The following is an 18,026-nucleotide window of genomic DNA, read 5'->3' as shown; positions in this document are numbered from 1 at the left end:
GCTGATGTATCCCCCCCCCCAGGCCGTGCTCGGATATTGGCTAATATATATTATTACCCTTCTTCACGCAAGGCTCCACAGCCAAAACATTGTGTTTCTTTTCTTCTTTTCTCGGCATGGAATAAACCTTTACGTGTTCTAAAATATAGTATTATTAGGGTGTGGTGAAAAAGTCTTAGATACTATCAGAAGTTACAATATATATGTTTTTATCAATATCGGCAATTTACCCCAAAACTACTAGTGTTTTCTACTATTACAACCACTGTTATAAATACATCTCAATAAATCAAGCTTGTCATTAAGCAAGGGTAAATTGACATGGTCGAAAATACTCAAAAACATAATTGCAGCAGCTCAGGGTCATTTACAGTACATGAGGAGAGGTAACATGGTGTACCATCTAGTTCATCTCATTTACCACGCAGATCAAATCAGTCATCAAGTCTTTAGCACTATGTGTTCCTCTGTACATATTCAGAAGGCTGAAAAGTTATTTTTTATGCTTTGAATTTAGCTCAGGATTAATTTATTTCAGGAGAGGATCCAATGTTTCTGCATGAATGAGTTAGAGGGATTAGTTAAACTTGCATTAATCACACGTTAGGGTTAGTGTTCTTAGAATAGCTTTCTATAGAAATTTCCCAATTCTGTATAAGTCATCCTCAGATTGCTTTCATGAAGCTAGAACTGGGAGTAATCCTGTGACTTCTTTAAACTCAACCAATTGAAATGAATAAAAAATGATGATATCATACTTCTGTTTTAAACCAGGATTCCAGTGCATCTGTAAGTGATTCATTGTGACAGAAAGCAGGCTTCGGTACTAGAAGGAGGGAAGTCAGAGACATTTAAAATCGCAACTGAACTACTAATAGAACATGACTGCAGGACTGAGTGCAAACACCCATATAGATTTAAATGAAGCTGATAAAGAAATGATCAGAAGAGTGAAGAATCATTCACATTGTGAGAATATGACTGGATTTTCTTGCCCATCAGGCTAAAAGATGGGAAGATCGCCGCAGAGCAGTGCTCCCGCTACAGGGTTGATGGGAACTCCCTGGTGATCAGGGATGTGTCTGAAGAGGATGCTGGTGTTTACACAATCCTGGTGGGGATTCAGCAGTACAGCCTCTATAGGAACCTCACTGTCTCGCTAGTTGTCAATGGTGAGTGGTGCCTCTCTTAATAATAATAATAATAATAATAATAATAATAATATAGTGATATTTATAATAGAGTAAGAAAACACTTTATTTCATTCTCCCACCTCCAACTTTATGCAGATTATGAAGAAAAATGACTCGTTCACTCCAGCACAGGGTGTGCCTTTGCTGGTCACCTAGTTCTTAGGAAGCCAGGAGGCCTGTGCTGGTCTGACCCCCCCCCCCTGTGGACTGTGCCTGTTCTTGCAGTGAAGCCGCAGATTGGAGAGAAAGCCGTGTCCCAGGACCCTGGCACCTATGCCAGGGGCAGCAGGCAGACACTGCTCTGTACCGCCTACGCCTTCCCCCCGCCCCAGATCCAGTGGCTGTGGCACCCCTGCCCGAAGAACAGCATGAAAGGACTGTAAGTACACGAGTTCTCCAGCTTCTCCCAGGCCTGTTTTTCCGCTTCCCGCACTCGTCAGGCAGGGCTTGCAGGCAGGTGTAGGAATGCCAGCTCTTCCAGGGCCCTCACCGCTACAAAGCCAAATTGGTCGCAGAATGTCACCATCGCAAAAAGATGAAAGGTGCCAACCTGGCAAAAGCCAGCATAGCGATGGAGACCCAAGGGAAAATGTAGTTGTTTTTTTTTTTGTCGTTCGCTGGGAGCAAAGAAATAATGGTGGGGGGAAAAAAAAAACTTGCGGTGGGGCAAAGCACTGTGAAAGTGGTGCTGGCTGTGCGTTCCACATGGAGGGCTTCTAGGCTTTGGGAAGACCTGCTGGAGGAGGGGAGGGCAGCCTCACTTGTCCAGGGCCTTCTGCAGAAAGCTGTGAGTCATGGCTTCCAGCTGCTTTTTGGCTGATACTCTTTGTATGCGGTCACGGAGAGTGTTTCTTCTCGGCAAGAGCTGAGGCATTCACAGTCCCTCTCCTTCCTCGCAGTCATTTTTGAGAGTCTTTTCCAGACCCTTTCCTCTTCCTTGGGTACTGTCAGCAGCCTGCATGAAAAGCAGAGCAAGCTGGAAAACAACCAAAGTGCATGTACTGTACACTGAGGGTTTCCATGACACGACCCTGTCCCTGGTGTGGAGACAGGTCCCATCTTGTAAATCATGATTTCTCCTGTTCTAAATAAAAATCAAACATTTTAATTAATTTCCTTTGCATAACAGAGGGCAGAAGAGTTGTTTATTATTGGCGTTGCTACTAAGCATCCTGCGATCCGTTTTCTGCATTGGCAAACATTCCATTTTCTCATGGGAAACTTTTGCCAAGATGCAAACCTGCCCATTTATGAAGAGGATCTGAGTCATTGCCGATGCATCATTGCATGTGCTGCAGAAACGATCCTTTCAGCTCGAGGGCAAGTCACAGATAGAAGAGGAGTTTGGACATAATAGCTGCTGATACCTCCAAGTCTCCAGGCACAGACACACACAAACCCGAACACTACACCACTGACAATGGCAGATAGGGCAGAATAAGCCTGGTGAGTCTCCAGCCTTGTTCAGCAGCAATGGGCTAATCAGCTCTGCATGGTACTTTTCACACCTACACATGCATCTCCAGGCTCATGACATCAGAACAATTGCCAATGAAAATTTGGATTTAATCTTGCATTTTTCATACTCACATTGCTGGCTACTGTTTAGCTTGTACAGACAGATCCACGCTATATTGTAGTTGCACTACATGATCCTTTTCTAGCTACCCTGGAAAACCAGAGTCTAATGCAAAACGCACAGCTCTAGATATCACCCAGGCCCCCGTGCTATGGGGGGGAGGAGGGGGGGGCGTGTTAATTGCAGTTTGGGGTCAGGGGCTGCTGACAGGGGGTGGCAGCTCTCCAAATGTGCAGTATAACTCACAAGAGCAGCGACTGCCTGCCTGCTTCGCATTTTTTACATGTGTTTGAAGATCTCGACGAGAGATCGAGCCCCTTTTTTCTTTGCAGTTGCATTTAGGATGTGAGACATTTGCATGTGTGCAGTTCTGTTGATCCACCTGGCTGTATTATGCAGATACTTTATGAGGCCCTTGTTCTTTGTAGCGTCCAAGCGCCTCTAGCCTGATGGCAGGCTGACGGATGGGAGCAGCAGTGGTGCTAGCCTGAGGACAGTACAGAGCTCTGGCTGATAATGATGGCCTTGTCCTGAGCAGGCCATGGGAGTTTTCTTATCTCACTCTGGCAGGAGGTGCTGTGAGCTTCCTGTGCGAAATCAGAGCGCTCACCGCTTTCCTCTTGTTGTTTGGCTTCCTCCCCCATCACGAGAAGGTTCCCAGCAGCATGATTGTCTCTTAAGTCTTCAAATGTGGCAACAACACGCTTCCTCAAGAGCTTGATCTATTCTTGAGACCCGGGAGTTCGACCCCCTGCACTCCCCTTCCACAGATACAATCAGCGCGGCTCGTAAGCGCAGCACAGGGGTGGGTGTTGCATTTCCAAGGCTGAACTCCGTGTGACAGCGGTGGTCCTTCACATGAACCTCTGCGCTCCGCGAAGACACCCTGCCAGCGAGAGCCCGACTCTCCCAGGAGGAGAGGGGCGAGGAGGAGGAGGAGGACAGGGGGAGTGGGGTGGGCTCTCCGGGCCCGGGAGAGGGAGCGATCCTCTGCTGGGCGGAAGGCCTACCCAGTGGCAGGGATGGAGGACACAAGCGAAGTGTAGGAGATTCTGCGCTTCTTGACGCAAAGGCAAAAGCAGCTGAAATCGGATGGCGCACAGAAAAAAAAAACGGGACTTTTTTTTGGGGCAACTTTTTTTTTCTGGTGCAACCAATGCTTTACTTTTTTTTAACTCTGTGTCCTTTCTGGGGGGAGGGGCTACAACCCCACTACGTACGTTTTAGTCTCCGTCTTCATTTTGAAGGTGTGAAGTTCCATCCGTCGTCTTAACAGGATACCAGCTTTCCAACTTTGCAATCTGCTCCCATTTACTTGGTACTACGATGGACATCTTCTCTGATGTTGTATTCATACTCAAAGCGCAGCAAGAGCCCAAACCACTACAGTTATCAAGTGCCTGTCTCTAGTTACTCCACTGATGCTGTGATATTTAACTTGATTAATCTGCCTTTATTAACCTATGTTTATGTTTAGTTACACTTAAATACACAAAAGACTGACTCAGCGATTAAGTTTAAAAGAAAATGTTGTTGCTTTCTTAAAAGTGATAGGTTTAAATGCAGCATCTATGTATTCTGTGCAGTCTGGTACAGTATTCAAACATTTCTGAATATGGGATTTAATCATGCAAGCCGACCTTGTAAGAAGATGGAGTGTTTTTATTATATGTCGTAATGGGTTCAGAAAAAAAAAAGTAGGGCTTTCTTTAAGTCTTTGTAACTGTGTGTGTATACTGAGAGTCATTAAAAACTTGACCAAACACTCGGGATTTCCAATTCAGTGCTCATTTGTTGCATTTGCAATGCCTCTCAGTAGATATAGAAGGTTGTCATTCCACTGAGCGATGGACTGTTATTGTACTCGAGATCTCTGAGAGGGTGTCTTACTAACTGAGGCTGTGGAGCATCGGTGAGCACAACTGCTACAAACCCAGCAGGCTTCCTCCTTTCTAGATGTGTAGAGTCTTCCCTCACCAGCATTCCTCCCACTGGCCTGAAAGCCCACAGGCACACTGAGCGCTCCACACAAGTGCCCTGCATCAGCTTCTTCTGCGCTTAAGAATGATGTCAAGAAGACATCGATCATCCTATCAATCCTATCACCCTATCAATGATAGACATCCCCCTCTACTCACGCACAGTTCTGACCACTGAAACAGAGCCTCAGTGACACAAAGAGTCAAACTCTTCCAAAGCTAGAACTTCTATTTAATAACCTGTAGCCGGTCTCTCTCTGTGCCCATTGTATGTGGATCATACAGTCTGGGAGGACACCTCACAGCCTGGGAGGGTTGGGTTTGTGCCTTGTACTCTGCTCTGATCAAGTGTAGCATTTTTGACGGGTCTGTGTTTTATGTCTTTTTCTGTATGGTGGTGATGCTGATGGTGATGTATTTTATTTGTATTTGCAATGTGTAATAGTGTGAAGTGTATGAGCACTGCTGACTCGTGGACCTTGGAATGAGGTGTTGCATATATACGGGTCAATCCCAATCTGCATTGTTTTATTTTAATAAATTAATTTTATACAGATGACCTTATAGGTAATATATGAATCAGATATTTAATAACCATTTTTATATTACTAATTGATTTTAAAAATATGCTGTAATTGATTGAATGGCAACGTAAATTGTAAAGTTTTATATTTAAAAAATGAATATTTTGCATTTTGTGGTATATAAAATGTATGTAATGTTTGTCTTTTTTACACAAGGAAATCTATTAAATGTTTTTAACAGATTTGCTTACAATGACTGTTTTCCTATCTTCATTTAGACAAAGAGATATGTAGAGGAACAGTTTTAAGCCATCTCTCTCAGTGGGGTCTCAGATCATGAAACAGTCCACTTTCACAGTGCTGAATGCCCTTACTGATAATGCTGATGGTACAATTCATTTTTATTAATTGTGCATTTTTATTAAATGTTTTAATTGTTAAATGAAAGCTTTTATTCGAATGCCTTAGTTAATGACTGTAATGCTTTCACTTGACAGTGTATTTAAGCATTTATCATCCTACTATCATCACATACCTCGTTCATAAAACATCCTTTACCCATTCCATCTATAGTTTGTCCAAACCCATATACAGTATACACCTGTGAAGCGTGTTGGACAGTACAGGACTAATCATTTGTTTCTGGCATTTATCACTAAATTGGGATGCCATGATATTGTCTGTTGCCTTGTTGGTTAAGAAAACAAATCAAAAGGGCTACAGTAATGAATGAATATATTTTGCAATAGCACAATCACAAACATTCAGCAATCTTCGCGCAAAGCTAGTATGAAACTGTCTACATACAGTACATGCAAATAATGACAGAAGTTTTGCAAAATTTCTTGATTTTCATTCCCACGCTAGTCTTTAATACCATGATCACTTTAATGTCAGAAGAGATTCAGAAGCCACTGCATTTCAGGTTGCAGGGTTGCTCAGACTTTGAGAAAAAAAAATTATGCAGAACCAGCAGTGCATGATACAGACCACATATAGAACAATGTGAAGCCATCCAGGCATGAAATAGAACTGATTGAATTATAATTATCAGTTGTTCAGCTGAGTAATGTCCATCCAGCACTGGGACAAAATCGGTGTGCAGGATAACACTGCACTCAGCACACAGATGAATGACAGTGAGAAAGGGCACATTGTTATACTCGAGTAAACAACTAGAGTGACGTTAAATAGATCAGGTTAACCATGACTGTAGGAAATGTGTGAAAACCTCCTCTTGGAAAAGGAAGAAAAATGGACTGGCACGGCAGTTAAGTTGCAGTCTCATGCTTTCCCAGTTGAAGCACAGCTGCTCTTCATCACAAGCTCCTGACTCTGCTCCTGTGATGCAGAGAGCCATGTTTAGGAAGACTAGGTACCAGAGATCCCATCCCAAGCCATGCAACAACCATGGACCAGTTTCCATTGCAGATACTTTCAGTGATCACAGAACCACAGAGCATATCTCTTGCTGTCGGTCATAGTTTCATTGTTTAGTGAGCACCAAACTGTGACAACACACAGCCAGGTCAGATCTGATGGGCTGCATTACTGAGACACTCTAGAGAAGACCCTTAGTATTTCACTCCTAGCTTTTCCTTGCACACGCCTTGTTAAGTATCCCGCTGTGCAAAAGTCTTCACTCTGACTCATTTCTTGACAAGAAGAGAAAGAAATCCAGAGTGCAAGGTCCTTCAAGAAGCTCTTTTCACTGCTGTTCAGATTCTGAGCTGAGAACTTTCTCTTTGGTAGACTGAAGTGCCAGGCTCTGTTAATTGTCCATCGGCACTCAACCAGTGTGAGACCTCTTGTGGCTCTATAGCAATGCCTTTCACTGGGGAGCAGAAGGGAGGTTCCAAGGGATGCTGTGAGGGTCACCTTTGATCTGTGACATCTGACCTCCACACTCTGAAAAAACCAGGAGAAGCTGCTGGCTATGTGCTTTGCGTGGTAGTTTCACATTGTGGAAAGCAAACTAAAAAAATTGATGACTTTTCCAGCTCCTAAGGAGAGAGAGTTGTATGAATAGGGAGAGAGAAGTGGGAGGGTATCTAATTATCTGCCGCTTGTCTGAAATATTTGTAAATACTGGCTTCTATACACACATTCCCAGCTTTTCAAAGAAGTAGGATCCTTAGTTGGTTTACAAACCCTTGCATGTCCTGACAGGGCGGATTTCCTTGGTTTCTGCAAAGGTGTAACCAAAATACATGAGCCCTTCCTGGGATGTGGCTGTGAACCAGAGGAGAGCAAAGCACTTGTTGTTGCAGACAGTTCTGTCTCCATGAATAAAACACTAGTGTAAATATGTCTCAGTCAATAGGAAAGGCAATTAAAGTGGTAGTACACTACAGTGAGGATGGGAGAGAACCATCACCGTGTATCCCAATTAGTGAGCACTGCCTTCATTTAACCAAGGAACTTAAACCCCAGCTACCTAACTTCTGAACTAAAGATGCCAAACATTTTCAACATGTCCAAGCACACCTGTTCTGAACTGAACAACACGTGAAGATGGTGGTGATTAATACTGATCACAATCATGGCTGTCGTTATTAAAATATTCATTAAACAATTATGATGTAAAAAAAACTACGTCTCTAACAAGACTGTTTATTTCTGACTTCCTGACGACAGCACCTCACTGGAGCCCAGGTCTCTGTGTCCCTGAAATGAATACTCCAATAAAAAGTAATAGGATAAGGTCTCTTGGCAGCTGTTCCCAAATACACCACTAAGTCTGTCATTTTCACCTCCAGCCACTATGCATTTCCCTTTTGAGATCTCTACTCAGGAACCAGCTGGGACTCTTATATTGTTCTATGTTTTGTCATCTAGTGACCACATTCACACTCTTGTTCGGAGTAGCACAGTGGAGTAGTGGTTGAAGCTCTAGGTTCATCACCACAAGGTTGTGGGTTTGAATCTAGTAAGGGGTGCCGTCACATCTTGTACTGGTGCTTAGCGCCCCAGTGTCATTTCTGAACTGGGAGGACACCAACCAGTGACTGTTTTACTGTACAAAGAAGGTCCGTCTTTTTGACATGCCAGTGTCCTTGCAGAAGCGTCACGTCGCTTGTCGGTGGGGAGGGAGGTTGATGTTTGCAATGCTTCTCCTTGTACCCCCTTCCCCCCTCCTTTTTTTTTGCAAAGAAGTGATGCTTTGATTCAAGAATACGCTTTGTGTAGGCGGAAGGATCTATCGGCCAGCTAAATTACTCATGCTTTGTTCTCTTGCTCTGTGTCCTTTCACAAAAGGTGCCAGCTGCCCCCGTCGACCAAGCGAACTCGTGTGCAGGTGACCACCAACGGCACAGACATAGAGAACGGCGTCTCGAGTATCTCACAAAGATCCGAGGTCTTCGAGGGGAGGAATAAGGTATGTCCCTTACGAAACCGCCATCAGAACGTCATGAAGCCCTAGTGACATGAAGCATTGGGAGATATGATCAAGCAGGAGCTCGGAATGGAAAACAACTAAGTGGGTATCAAAATGTAGAATGCAAACAAGTAGTCAATGGGATGGCTCTGAAAATACTGCACATACAGTATATAGTGTGATAAACCCCAATTGAGGTTATTTCATGCTTATTTGGGAGGCCTACAAGAAATCAAAGCAGGGTGAGCTATCTGTGGTTATGTTCCTAAGAGCATGGGTTACATATGACCCATCTCGCTCATTTAGATTTTGAAAGTTTATTAGTCAGACAATCTCATCCACCAGATCCTTAGCATTCCTCACGAGTGGGGGAGTCTACTGCAGACTGCATTTTTTTCCACCCAGTGCTGCAGTTTGCCAGTTTTTCATTGTTTGAGGGATGAATAAAAATCCCACACACAGACACACATATTCACACAAGGGAACTTCCTTAAGGGAAAACAAGCTGAGGTGATTCATGATTATTAAGTTTGCTCATCAGCCAGTTCCCCATAGCACATGCATCTCTGTCAGCCTGGGCTTCAGCTACAGTCGTGAAGTTCAAATGCAGTTCTCATAGTGCCTTAATTAGAATCTCTGAAGTTCGCTTTCCAGAACCAGTCTTGTGTAAAACAGCCCAGAGCACTCCTGCAGATAGGAGCTTTTCTGACAGGCAGTGCCTAGATTGACACTCCTCTGTGCTGAGCGTGAGGAGTCACTCAGACTGCCCTGTCGCTTCCAGGGTGAAAAGGAAAGAACGCTAGTTTATTTCATCATCTGTGACTGATATCCACCATGTTTTGAAAAGCCCTTCCTCTTAACCATTATTAAACAAGCACAATAATTAAACTAATACAATTACAGTATAATTGCTATTTCATTATGATGCTTTCCTGACGGGACATGTTCCAAACAGGCGGTGAGGTGAAGCTCTTCTTATCATCACATTAGTTCTCATAGCACCTCCTTCATGGTCATTATCAGAGATGTCAGGCAACCTTCTGATTATAATTAAATACATTGACCCCTGAACTTGAAAGCTTCGTTGGCGGCCTGTCTCAGCTATTATCTGTAAGGGTGTGCTTGACAATCAGCAACAGTAGTTCCGTTTTACATCCTACAAGAATGCAGAGTTATCTCATGATTGCCTGGTGACTCCTCATCAGAATGAAGTCATCACCTCTGATTTTTCAGCTAACACCAATCTTCACTAAACCTTGCCAAGCATAGCACAGGCACAGTCCCTTGGTTACTCTGGGTGTAGGCTGGGCTTTCTTAGCGGTCTTTGCTCAGGCATTTATCCACTGTCCAGGCCAAAGGGAGGAGGGTTCCATCTGGTATCCTGTTTGGTGTATACCGCTTCACACAGTGCAAGACCAAAGACCAAACTAATAGATTTCGATCCTGATTCTGCACAAAGTACAACTTCAGCCCAAAGTCCTGTATCTAATAACTATAAAAAATATAATGTAGAACTATGCAATGCTTAGTGAGTTAACTGGGCAGTCATACATCCTACAAGTGCGACATAAGAGGGAAAATTGAAAATCAAGACACAGTAGTAACTGTAACTGTGATACCAGTCGAAAAGCTCCTATCACACAGAGCAATGAGTCGAGTTTTCAAAAATTATAATTGCAGCTGCAGCTGTGATGAGTAAGCATCAGGGGTGCATTTTGCTTTCAAGATCTTATTTTTTCCTCTGGCAGTAGCATGATCAGGGCATTACACCGACGGTGTGATTGTTTTACTTTGAGGCTGCCTAGCATCCTTTTTCCTTACAGGATGTCATCCAGCTCGGGCGCTTAATGGAGTGGAGGTGGCTCATTGTTTGACTGCTGCCGTTGTGAGGAGTAGAAACAAATAGACATGAATGAGGGAAAAAAAAGTGGATTAGTTGAGAAATAAACACATCGGTGACATGGGGGGTACTGTTGCCAAGAAAAAAATATTTCAGAAAAACTGTAGCGTTTAAGCAAGGTTGTATATTTGCTGTAGTTTAACACGTTTACAAACATAGGTTGGCATGATAGTGTGGCAGGTGACACTACACCCTCACTGCTCTGGGGTCTCTGGGCTCTGAGACTGGAGTTCAGCCTGGGAAACCAAGAGTCACATGGGTTCATCCTATCTGGTTTTTTCTCATGCTTGTGGGGGCTTTTGCTGGGTGCACCAGCTTCCTTTCAAGGTCTAAAAAGGATTACACTGTGGCAGAGCACATATCTGAGGATATTGCTCTGTAATTCTCATCATTTTGCAAGTCTTAGGACGTTGCCTTCTTCGATTTCTATTTATAAATGTTTCTCTTGAGGTCCCTTTCCTGGCACTGGTTCCATCACAATTGAGTCCGAGTCGGCTTTCGTATCTGAGCTGTCAATCAGCCTGGATAACCCGGGAGGCCAGAGTGAAGGACAGCGAGGAGGATAATGAAATAATAATAAATGTAACAAGTAGAGTCCTGGGAGCTCCTCTTCCTGTTAGTTATTCCACAGTCCACGCCTCGGCTGGGTAAGGGGTGATAACCCCACTCCGCACCGGCCCTGTGCTTTTACTGTCCTGATATCATGGAAAATGTCAAAGCCGGGCCAGAACTGCGCCGTGGGGCTGCGCTTTTGTGACAGCTGTGTTTCCACAGACCGTGGGGCTGCTGGTGGTGGAGCAAGCCCTGGTGTCTGGTTTCTACCGGTGCGTCGCCTCCAACAAGATCGGCACAGACAGGAGGGACATCAGCTTCTTCGTCACGGGTAAGGTGCGCCTTCTGCAGGAGGGTCGCCTTGCCGGCCCCCGCAATCATCTCGGCCTTCCGAGCGGCGCAGAGCCGTTCAGCCGAACAGGAACGCTTGCATAGCTCGGAAAACTGTCCTCTGACAGCAGCGAGTCCGAACAGAGGCCAGTGTTTCCGGTTCCTCCCCACCCCCTGTGAAGAGTAGCTGTTATTAGTTATGAGTGGAAATATGAGAAACACCTAGAGTGGTGTCATGAGGTTGCGGTAGGCCAGGAGTTACCATGGAGACGGGTGGGAGCACCGTGCAGGCAGCAGCCTCTCCGGGAGGGTGTGTGGTATAGTTATCCTGGGAATGACAGGAACCTCGCTGCCTTATCGCGCTGGGTTTCCAATGCTGCTTAAATGCATTTTATTTTGAGATTCCTGGTGGTGCTTGGCAAAGATAAACATTATCTTCCATCAGGAAACCTGTGAGCTATTTCCACAGGAAGTTTCAAATAGCTAAAGTAAATACAGCTTTTTTTACAAAAGTGTTACACTTTTTTTTTGTCACCCTTACTCTTCTGTCAAACTATGTAACAAAAGTTAAAGAAAACTAAAGTCATCCTGTAGGCTTCAATTTGTTTTGTTTTATTAGCTTTCTAGATAAAGCTTTTGCCTTTACTCCTTATTCTAAACTAGAATATGTCTCGATAGTAGCCGTGTGAAATATTCCAGATGAGCTTGGGTCTGTGTCTGGTCTGTAATTGTCTGTGATGCACAAAGCTTCATCATAGTGATGGGAATCAGTACTTGCTTTCCTTCTTAGCTTGAAATGGCCTCTCCAGGAGCTGCTATTGAAGAAGTATTTATCACAAAGTGGCACTGGTGATGCGCACTTTTCCTATGAGAAACGAGAGAAGCTTTCATGGCTAAAGAGTGCTTTCACCGCTGGTTGCAGCCGAATGCAGAATGATCACAATCGATGGGTTTAAAGGCCATTAAGAAGACACATGGAGAGCAAACTTAAAACATCTTACTTTTCCAAGTTAGGATGTTTAAAGACTTTTCTCTCGTCTCCTAAACATTGTCTCATCACATTATAATTTGTCATGTCATGCCTGGTCATCACATTGGTATCAGGAATACTGGAGTTACTCAGTAGGCCTCATTCATCCCTTCAAAGAGTATTTGCACTGATTCGAAGGGGAAGCAATGTTAAAAGTTAAAGGCTGATAACATGCAATGTGTTTGGAGGAGTTCCCAACCAGATAAAAACACCTCAACTTTTGTCTTCCCTTCCCTATCAGTTCCGCTGAAGTATTTTCTTTTCACACTGAATCCTGAATGACTTCTGGTACAAAACCTCCTGCATTGTTTCTTTTCCAGATGGCCCACACCATCGCCCTCACAGTCAAATCTATTACAGGAGCGTTTTAATCAAGAACATAGTGGTGGGGTGTTACCGTTGTGTCCTTTATACAGCTAGAAAAACACGGAACCCAAAAAGGCAAATTATTATCTTTGTGTCCAGAGAGTTAAACTAGCTGCTGGACTAGCAAAACCACAGCCTTGCTTGAAAAACGTCTAGAATCAGCTGTAGTGGGTTCCCTGTATTTATATGTGTGTCCATTATAGCTGTATGAGAATTAACCTGGCCTTCTGTTGACCTGAAATTGAACAGCCATAACACAGGATTTCATTCGTAGCGAATTCCTCCAAGATTAATGCAAACACGAGGTTCTAATGCAAAGACAATTAGCCAGCGGTGCTACACCCAGGACTTCCAGGGGTTCTTTGAGAATCAGCCCTGAGCTCTGTGAGTATTCAGATGGACGGTGCTTGCCTTAGCTGGCAGCCTGCCTCTGTTTTCTCAATGCCTGCCCCCCCTCCCTGTCGTGCAGATGTGCCCAACGGTTTCAGCGTGGAAGTGGAGGAGTCTCCCACCGAGGGGGCCGAGATGCGGCTGGCCTGCACGGCCAACAGGTTCCTATACACCGGCGTGACCTGGCACCTGCCCACACACACGGGCCCGCGGGCGCTAGCGGAGGGGGGAAACAGGAGCCAGCTGGCCCTGGGGGAGTACTCCAACACCCTGCACCTGCGGCTCGGGAACATCACCCAGGAGCACTCCGGCACCTACACCTGCACCGCCCGGCGCCGGCACACGGGGGAGATAGCCCGGCTGGAGCAGCGCGTCGACGTCATCGGTGAGCGCCTGGTCCTCCTCGGTTTCTGCTCATCCGGCGCCCGTTCGGTCAGCGATTTGACATGGGTTTTGTCTGGGAGGGAGAGCTGGTGTGAACGTCTCACATACTGGCAATTAAAAACAAACTAAAACAAAAGTTAGATATTCAAGCACAATTACCAGCAATATAGCAGAGTCTGTTTTTTCCACGCTTCTGCTGTGCATTTATTTGCTTTGCCATTGTTTCCCCACTGTTTGCTGTTATCTTTTACCGTATTCATTCCTTGATTTGACCACACTGTGCCGTGCTCTTACCACGGTATTACACAGCTTGCTGAGCACCTGAGCTTTTGAATAGGATGAGAAAGAACCAATGGGTGACTTCCATGAAATGTGTGTTCGAGAATATTTTTGTTTTCGGTAGTTTCTTATATTTTAAAAAAAGGTGTCTCAAAAAATTTGTAGGAGGAAAAAAACACGTAGATCAGGCAAAACGCGAGTCGATGTGTTGAGTAAAAATCACAAGAATTTTAATATATGGTTAATAAACTACAGAAAGTGGGAAGTTTCCTTTTCCTTTATTGCAGTAGCACTAATTAACAATACAGAGGCAAACAGAATGCTTGATTACATGGTAGAGTGTACAATACAAATTGATAGAGGTTCGGTTGAAACTTTATTGTGTTTTACACTGTGCAATGCATTACTATGTCTATGTTTGACACTGCAATGCATTACTGTGAGCATGTTTTGCACTGTGCAATGCATTACTGTGTATTTGTATACTGTGCAAGGAATTGTAATGTAGATGTTTAATAGTACATTATAATGAATTGCATTATAATCCATTAATACTGTGTAATGCATTCCTATGTACATGTTTAATACTGTACTATGGAGTGTGATGTACACATTTTATACTGTGCAATGAATTATAAAGTACATGTTTTAAGCTGTGTAAATGTGAGGCAAATATACACGTTTTACTCTGTGCATTGCATTACAACACATATTTTCACTGTGCATTGCATTACAATTTGCAGTACGTTTTATACTGTGTAATGTGTAACAATGAACTCCATGTGACATCTGGAGTGCTGCCCTCCAGCTCTGGTCACAGCAAGAGAGAACATTGGAGAAATGCTCAACAGACTCAATCCAAAGAAAAACGAGAGAAAGCCAAAAGGAATTTTAGTCTCGGGACGAGACATTTGAGAAGGGTTGGCAGTAAAAATAATTTTGTTTCATATAGTGCTAAATTATCGTTATTAAACGTGAAACTTTAAAAAATGCTTCAATAAAGGAAAAAAAAATCGACAGTATAATCCAATAAATATGCTATAAAGAATAACAGCAAGACAACAAATTAATCATTAAAAGCCAGGATTTAAAAGTAAATTTGCACTTTTAAAGAACTAACGGTGCCGGGGTCCCTTCTTTAGTTTGGAAGATTGTTCCGTGGTCTAGGTAGAAAGCTGGAAAATTGCAGTCTCCAAAAGGTCTGCGTGTAGCTTTGGATGCACACAGCAAATTGGAGACTAGGGAGCGAAGACAAGTAATGGAGTGGAATGAGACAAGCATTGACAAATGTACTCTGTTGCTAAACCATTTCAGAGCTCTACAGATTAGAAGGAGAATTTCTGATTTAATTCAAAATCCACTGTACGCCAGTGCAGGGAAGCTAAGTCTGGTGTGATGTAAAAATAGGATTGTGCCAGGACAGGTGGTGGGGATGCTGGGATCTTTCTGGTTTGTAGGCTTGAGGCTGGGATGCATTCTGGAAAATGACATGTCATGCTGGGCCGATTGGACTTTTTGGATTTTTTTTTTCAGAGATGGCTGGGAGGGTTAATGTGCAATGAGCGTCATTGTTAACTGTGATAAAAATAGAAAAACAAACAAACCTGCTTGCATGGGGTGCTGTGAGTGTCCACGTGCTGGGGTTCTGCTGGGGGCCCTGGTCACATCAAAACCAGTTCCTGGGAACTGGGAACTGGGCCTGCGCCTTCCCCCGGCTCCGCTCCACACTGCGCGGCCGGGCCCAGCCCAGCTTTCACGTGGGAATGACTTTGTCCAGTGGGGAAGGGGGAACAATGGCACTTCCCTGCAATGCCAAATTTAAAGTCAGCCTGAAATGCCTCCAAAACAATTAGCAAATCTGACACTGTCGCAGCAGAAAAAAAGAAAGAATAATCAATTGTGCTTTTGTGAGGAGGGTATTTTAGACAACAATTGGTTCCTTGTGGGGGTCGCAAGCAACCTTTAGCGATCTTTTTTTGTTTTAGTGCTCTTTCTTACAATAAGGCGGCTTCTCGTTTGGTGTATCTCCTTTCCTACGGCCAGATGGTTTCTCCCAGGACACCCAAGAGCAGCCCGAGACTCTTCCGATACGAGAGTAAGGGGCTGGAAGAGACGTTCAGAGTGTCCAGGAACAGCAGTCGCTTAAAACGGCTTCAAAAACCCGTAGTTCACCGCTTTTACACAAAGAGGAATACTTTGTTCAGTATAAAATTAAATCTAACAATGTGGGTTGAAAGAGAATGGAACTTAGTGGTCATGGTCATGTATATATCTTTGATTGTATTTATTTTATCTGTTTATTTAGGCTGTACGATGGTATCCTTTAATTTTCTGTTGTTATTTAACACAGGCATAGATAATACTGTAGTTCTATCTTCACTTATATATAGCACCGAATATATACTATATACTAAAGAGTACTGTGTTTACTCTTATATAGCCTCTGAATGGCAGACCTACAGTAGTATTCCTCAATGTCCAAGATTGGGAACCACAGCATCCCTGCTTTAGTCTACAGTCACCTGTGACACAGATTTTCCTGCTGTGCCAGGAGGAATGCCTGGGACTGTTGTGTGACTCCTGGAGAGAAACGCTGGGCAGTGCCCTGTGATAATGCAGCAGAACATGACAGCATGACACTCAGCACACCACTGGTTTCCCGGTTCACCCTCCCTCCTGGCCTCTGATCTCTTACATCTGCGAGCTGAGAGTGAAGCACTGACCCTGATGAGCCTGTGTTTTCTGTCCCTCAGCCCACCAAGCCCCACAGCTGCTGGGCAACCTGAGCAATCAGGTTGTGAATGTGAGCAGTACCATCACCTTGACGTGCCTGGCACAGGGGGTGCCCAAGCCCCAGCTGGTCTGGTACAAAGACAACCAGGAGCTGCACCAAGGATCTGGTGAGAGAAAACGCTTTGTATGCTTCTGTCACGGGACAGATATATAGAATTATAGAATTCTAAACAGTGTAGCTTGAGCTATTTGTTTCCATCAACTTCTCAAGCAGAGATTAAAACAAAGCTTGGTTGAAATAAAAGGTCAAAGCTGCCAACCTGTAATAATTAAAACCACATAATTGATTCAACCTACAAGCTTTCTTTGTAAGCCAAAGCAGGGAATTTTGTAAATGCAACCTTTTTGTTACCCATATATAAACACAATGTTTGTGATTATTTACATGTGAAGGAGAGGCATGAAGTTTTGCAAGTAAATTGGGTAGTAAAAAAATCATATCCAAGTCTCCAAGGCCTGGGTTGGTTTCCTGATCTGTTTTGTTGATGTACAATGCTAATGAAACATTTGAGCGCAGCCTAAAATCCAGCTTAAATCGGGATGAAGGAATGAAATAAGAATGTTGCTTCCTCTGGTCTCTTTAACTTAATTGACTTTGTGAGCTAAACTGCATATGGCCAGAGTCTTTACTGACTGAGATGCATGATGGGTGTTCTGAGCAGGTATCCTCCTGTCCACTGGGGGGAGCACTCTGCACATTGAGCGGATAACACAGGAGGATGAGGGCTGGTACACCTGTGCGGCCACCAATGAGAGAGGGTCTGTGGAAAGCTCTGCCTACATTACAGTTCAAGGTAACTACTGCATGCCCATTTCACCAGTTTAGCTCTACATTTGTTTTTTTTTTTTAAATCTCTTTGTGATTTACTTCTTTTTCCTTTTTATTCTGCTCCTCTCTTGCTAAGCTGTTTACCACAGTGGAGTTCTTGCTCTGACTGGAAGTGCAGGTAAGAGGCTCATTGACTCGTGCATGACTTCTTAAACCCAACTCACACCGATCTGACGCCTGACACAGGCTGCGCTCACGTTTGCCACAGAACTCGCTGTGTACCTCATAGTCCTGCCAGACACCATGAGACCAAACTCTCTTCCCCTCACAAAGCTATGAGCTGGGCGTGAACAAAAAACTGAGGCCATCCTTGTTTCTGAATTTGTTCTTCAGGGGACAGTTTTCCACGTTTTCGCAACCCAAAACCAGCTCTGAAATAAAGTTTCCTGGGGCAGGCTGAGATGTGAACCCAGTATTTTCTTTTCAACATCATTGGGACACCTGGAACAAAATCAGTGTCTCATCATATGGCTCATACTCTCATTAAGACCTTTTAACCTTTTAAACAGAACAGCTTTA

General features: G+C 44.0%; 1 protein-coding gene across 5 annotated transcripts in view; it reads left to right on the top strand.

The window, feature by feature from the left end:
* Positions 1-18,026, top strand: part of flt1 (fms related receptor tyrosine kinase 1) — a 59,025-nt gene that overhangs the window by 20,353 nt on the left and 20,646 nt on the right. For 3 of the 5 annotated variants that reach the window (XM_015341387.2, XM_015341388.2, XM_015341390.2), the window contains exons 9-16: positions 1,003-1,172; positions 1,419-1,572; positions 8,534-8,654; positions 11,329-11,437; positions 13,302-13,607; positions 16,639-16,785; positions 17,341-17,472; positions 17,584-17,625. In XM_015341387.2, coding sequence (XP_015196873.2) covers positions 1,003-1,172; positions 1,419-1,572; positions 8,534-8,654; positions 11,329-11,437; positions 13,302-13,607; positions 16,639-16,785; positions 17,341-17,472; positions 17,584-17,625 — 1,181 coding nt within the window. The remainder of the gene's footprint in view (positions 1-1,002; positions 1,173-1,418; positions 1,573-8,533; positions 8,655-11,328; positions 11,438-13,301; positions 13,608-16,638; positions 16,786-17,340; positions 17,473-17,583; positions 17,626-18,026) is intronic. The other 2 variants (XM_015341391.2, XM_015341389.2) reach the window with 1 other exon arrangement.

This window comes from Lepisosteus oculatus, chromosome 5 (assembly GCF_040954835.1).
Source record: "Lepisosteus oculatus isolate fLepOcu1 chromosome 5, fLepOcu1.hap2, whole genome shotgun sequence".
NCBI lineage: Eukaryota > Metazoa > Chordata > Actinopteri > Semionotiformes > Lepisosteidae > Lepisosteus > Lepisosteus oculatus.
The sequence above is the reverse complement of the archived record's forward strand: the minus strand, read 5'-3'. Positions and strand labels throughout refer to the sequence as shown.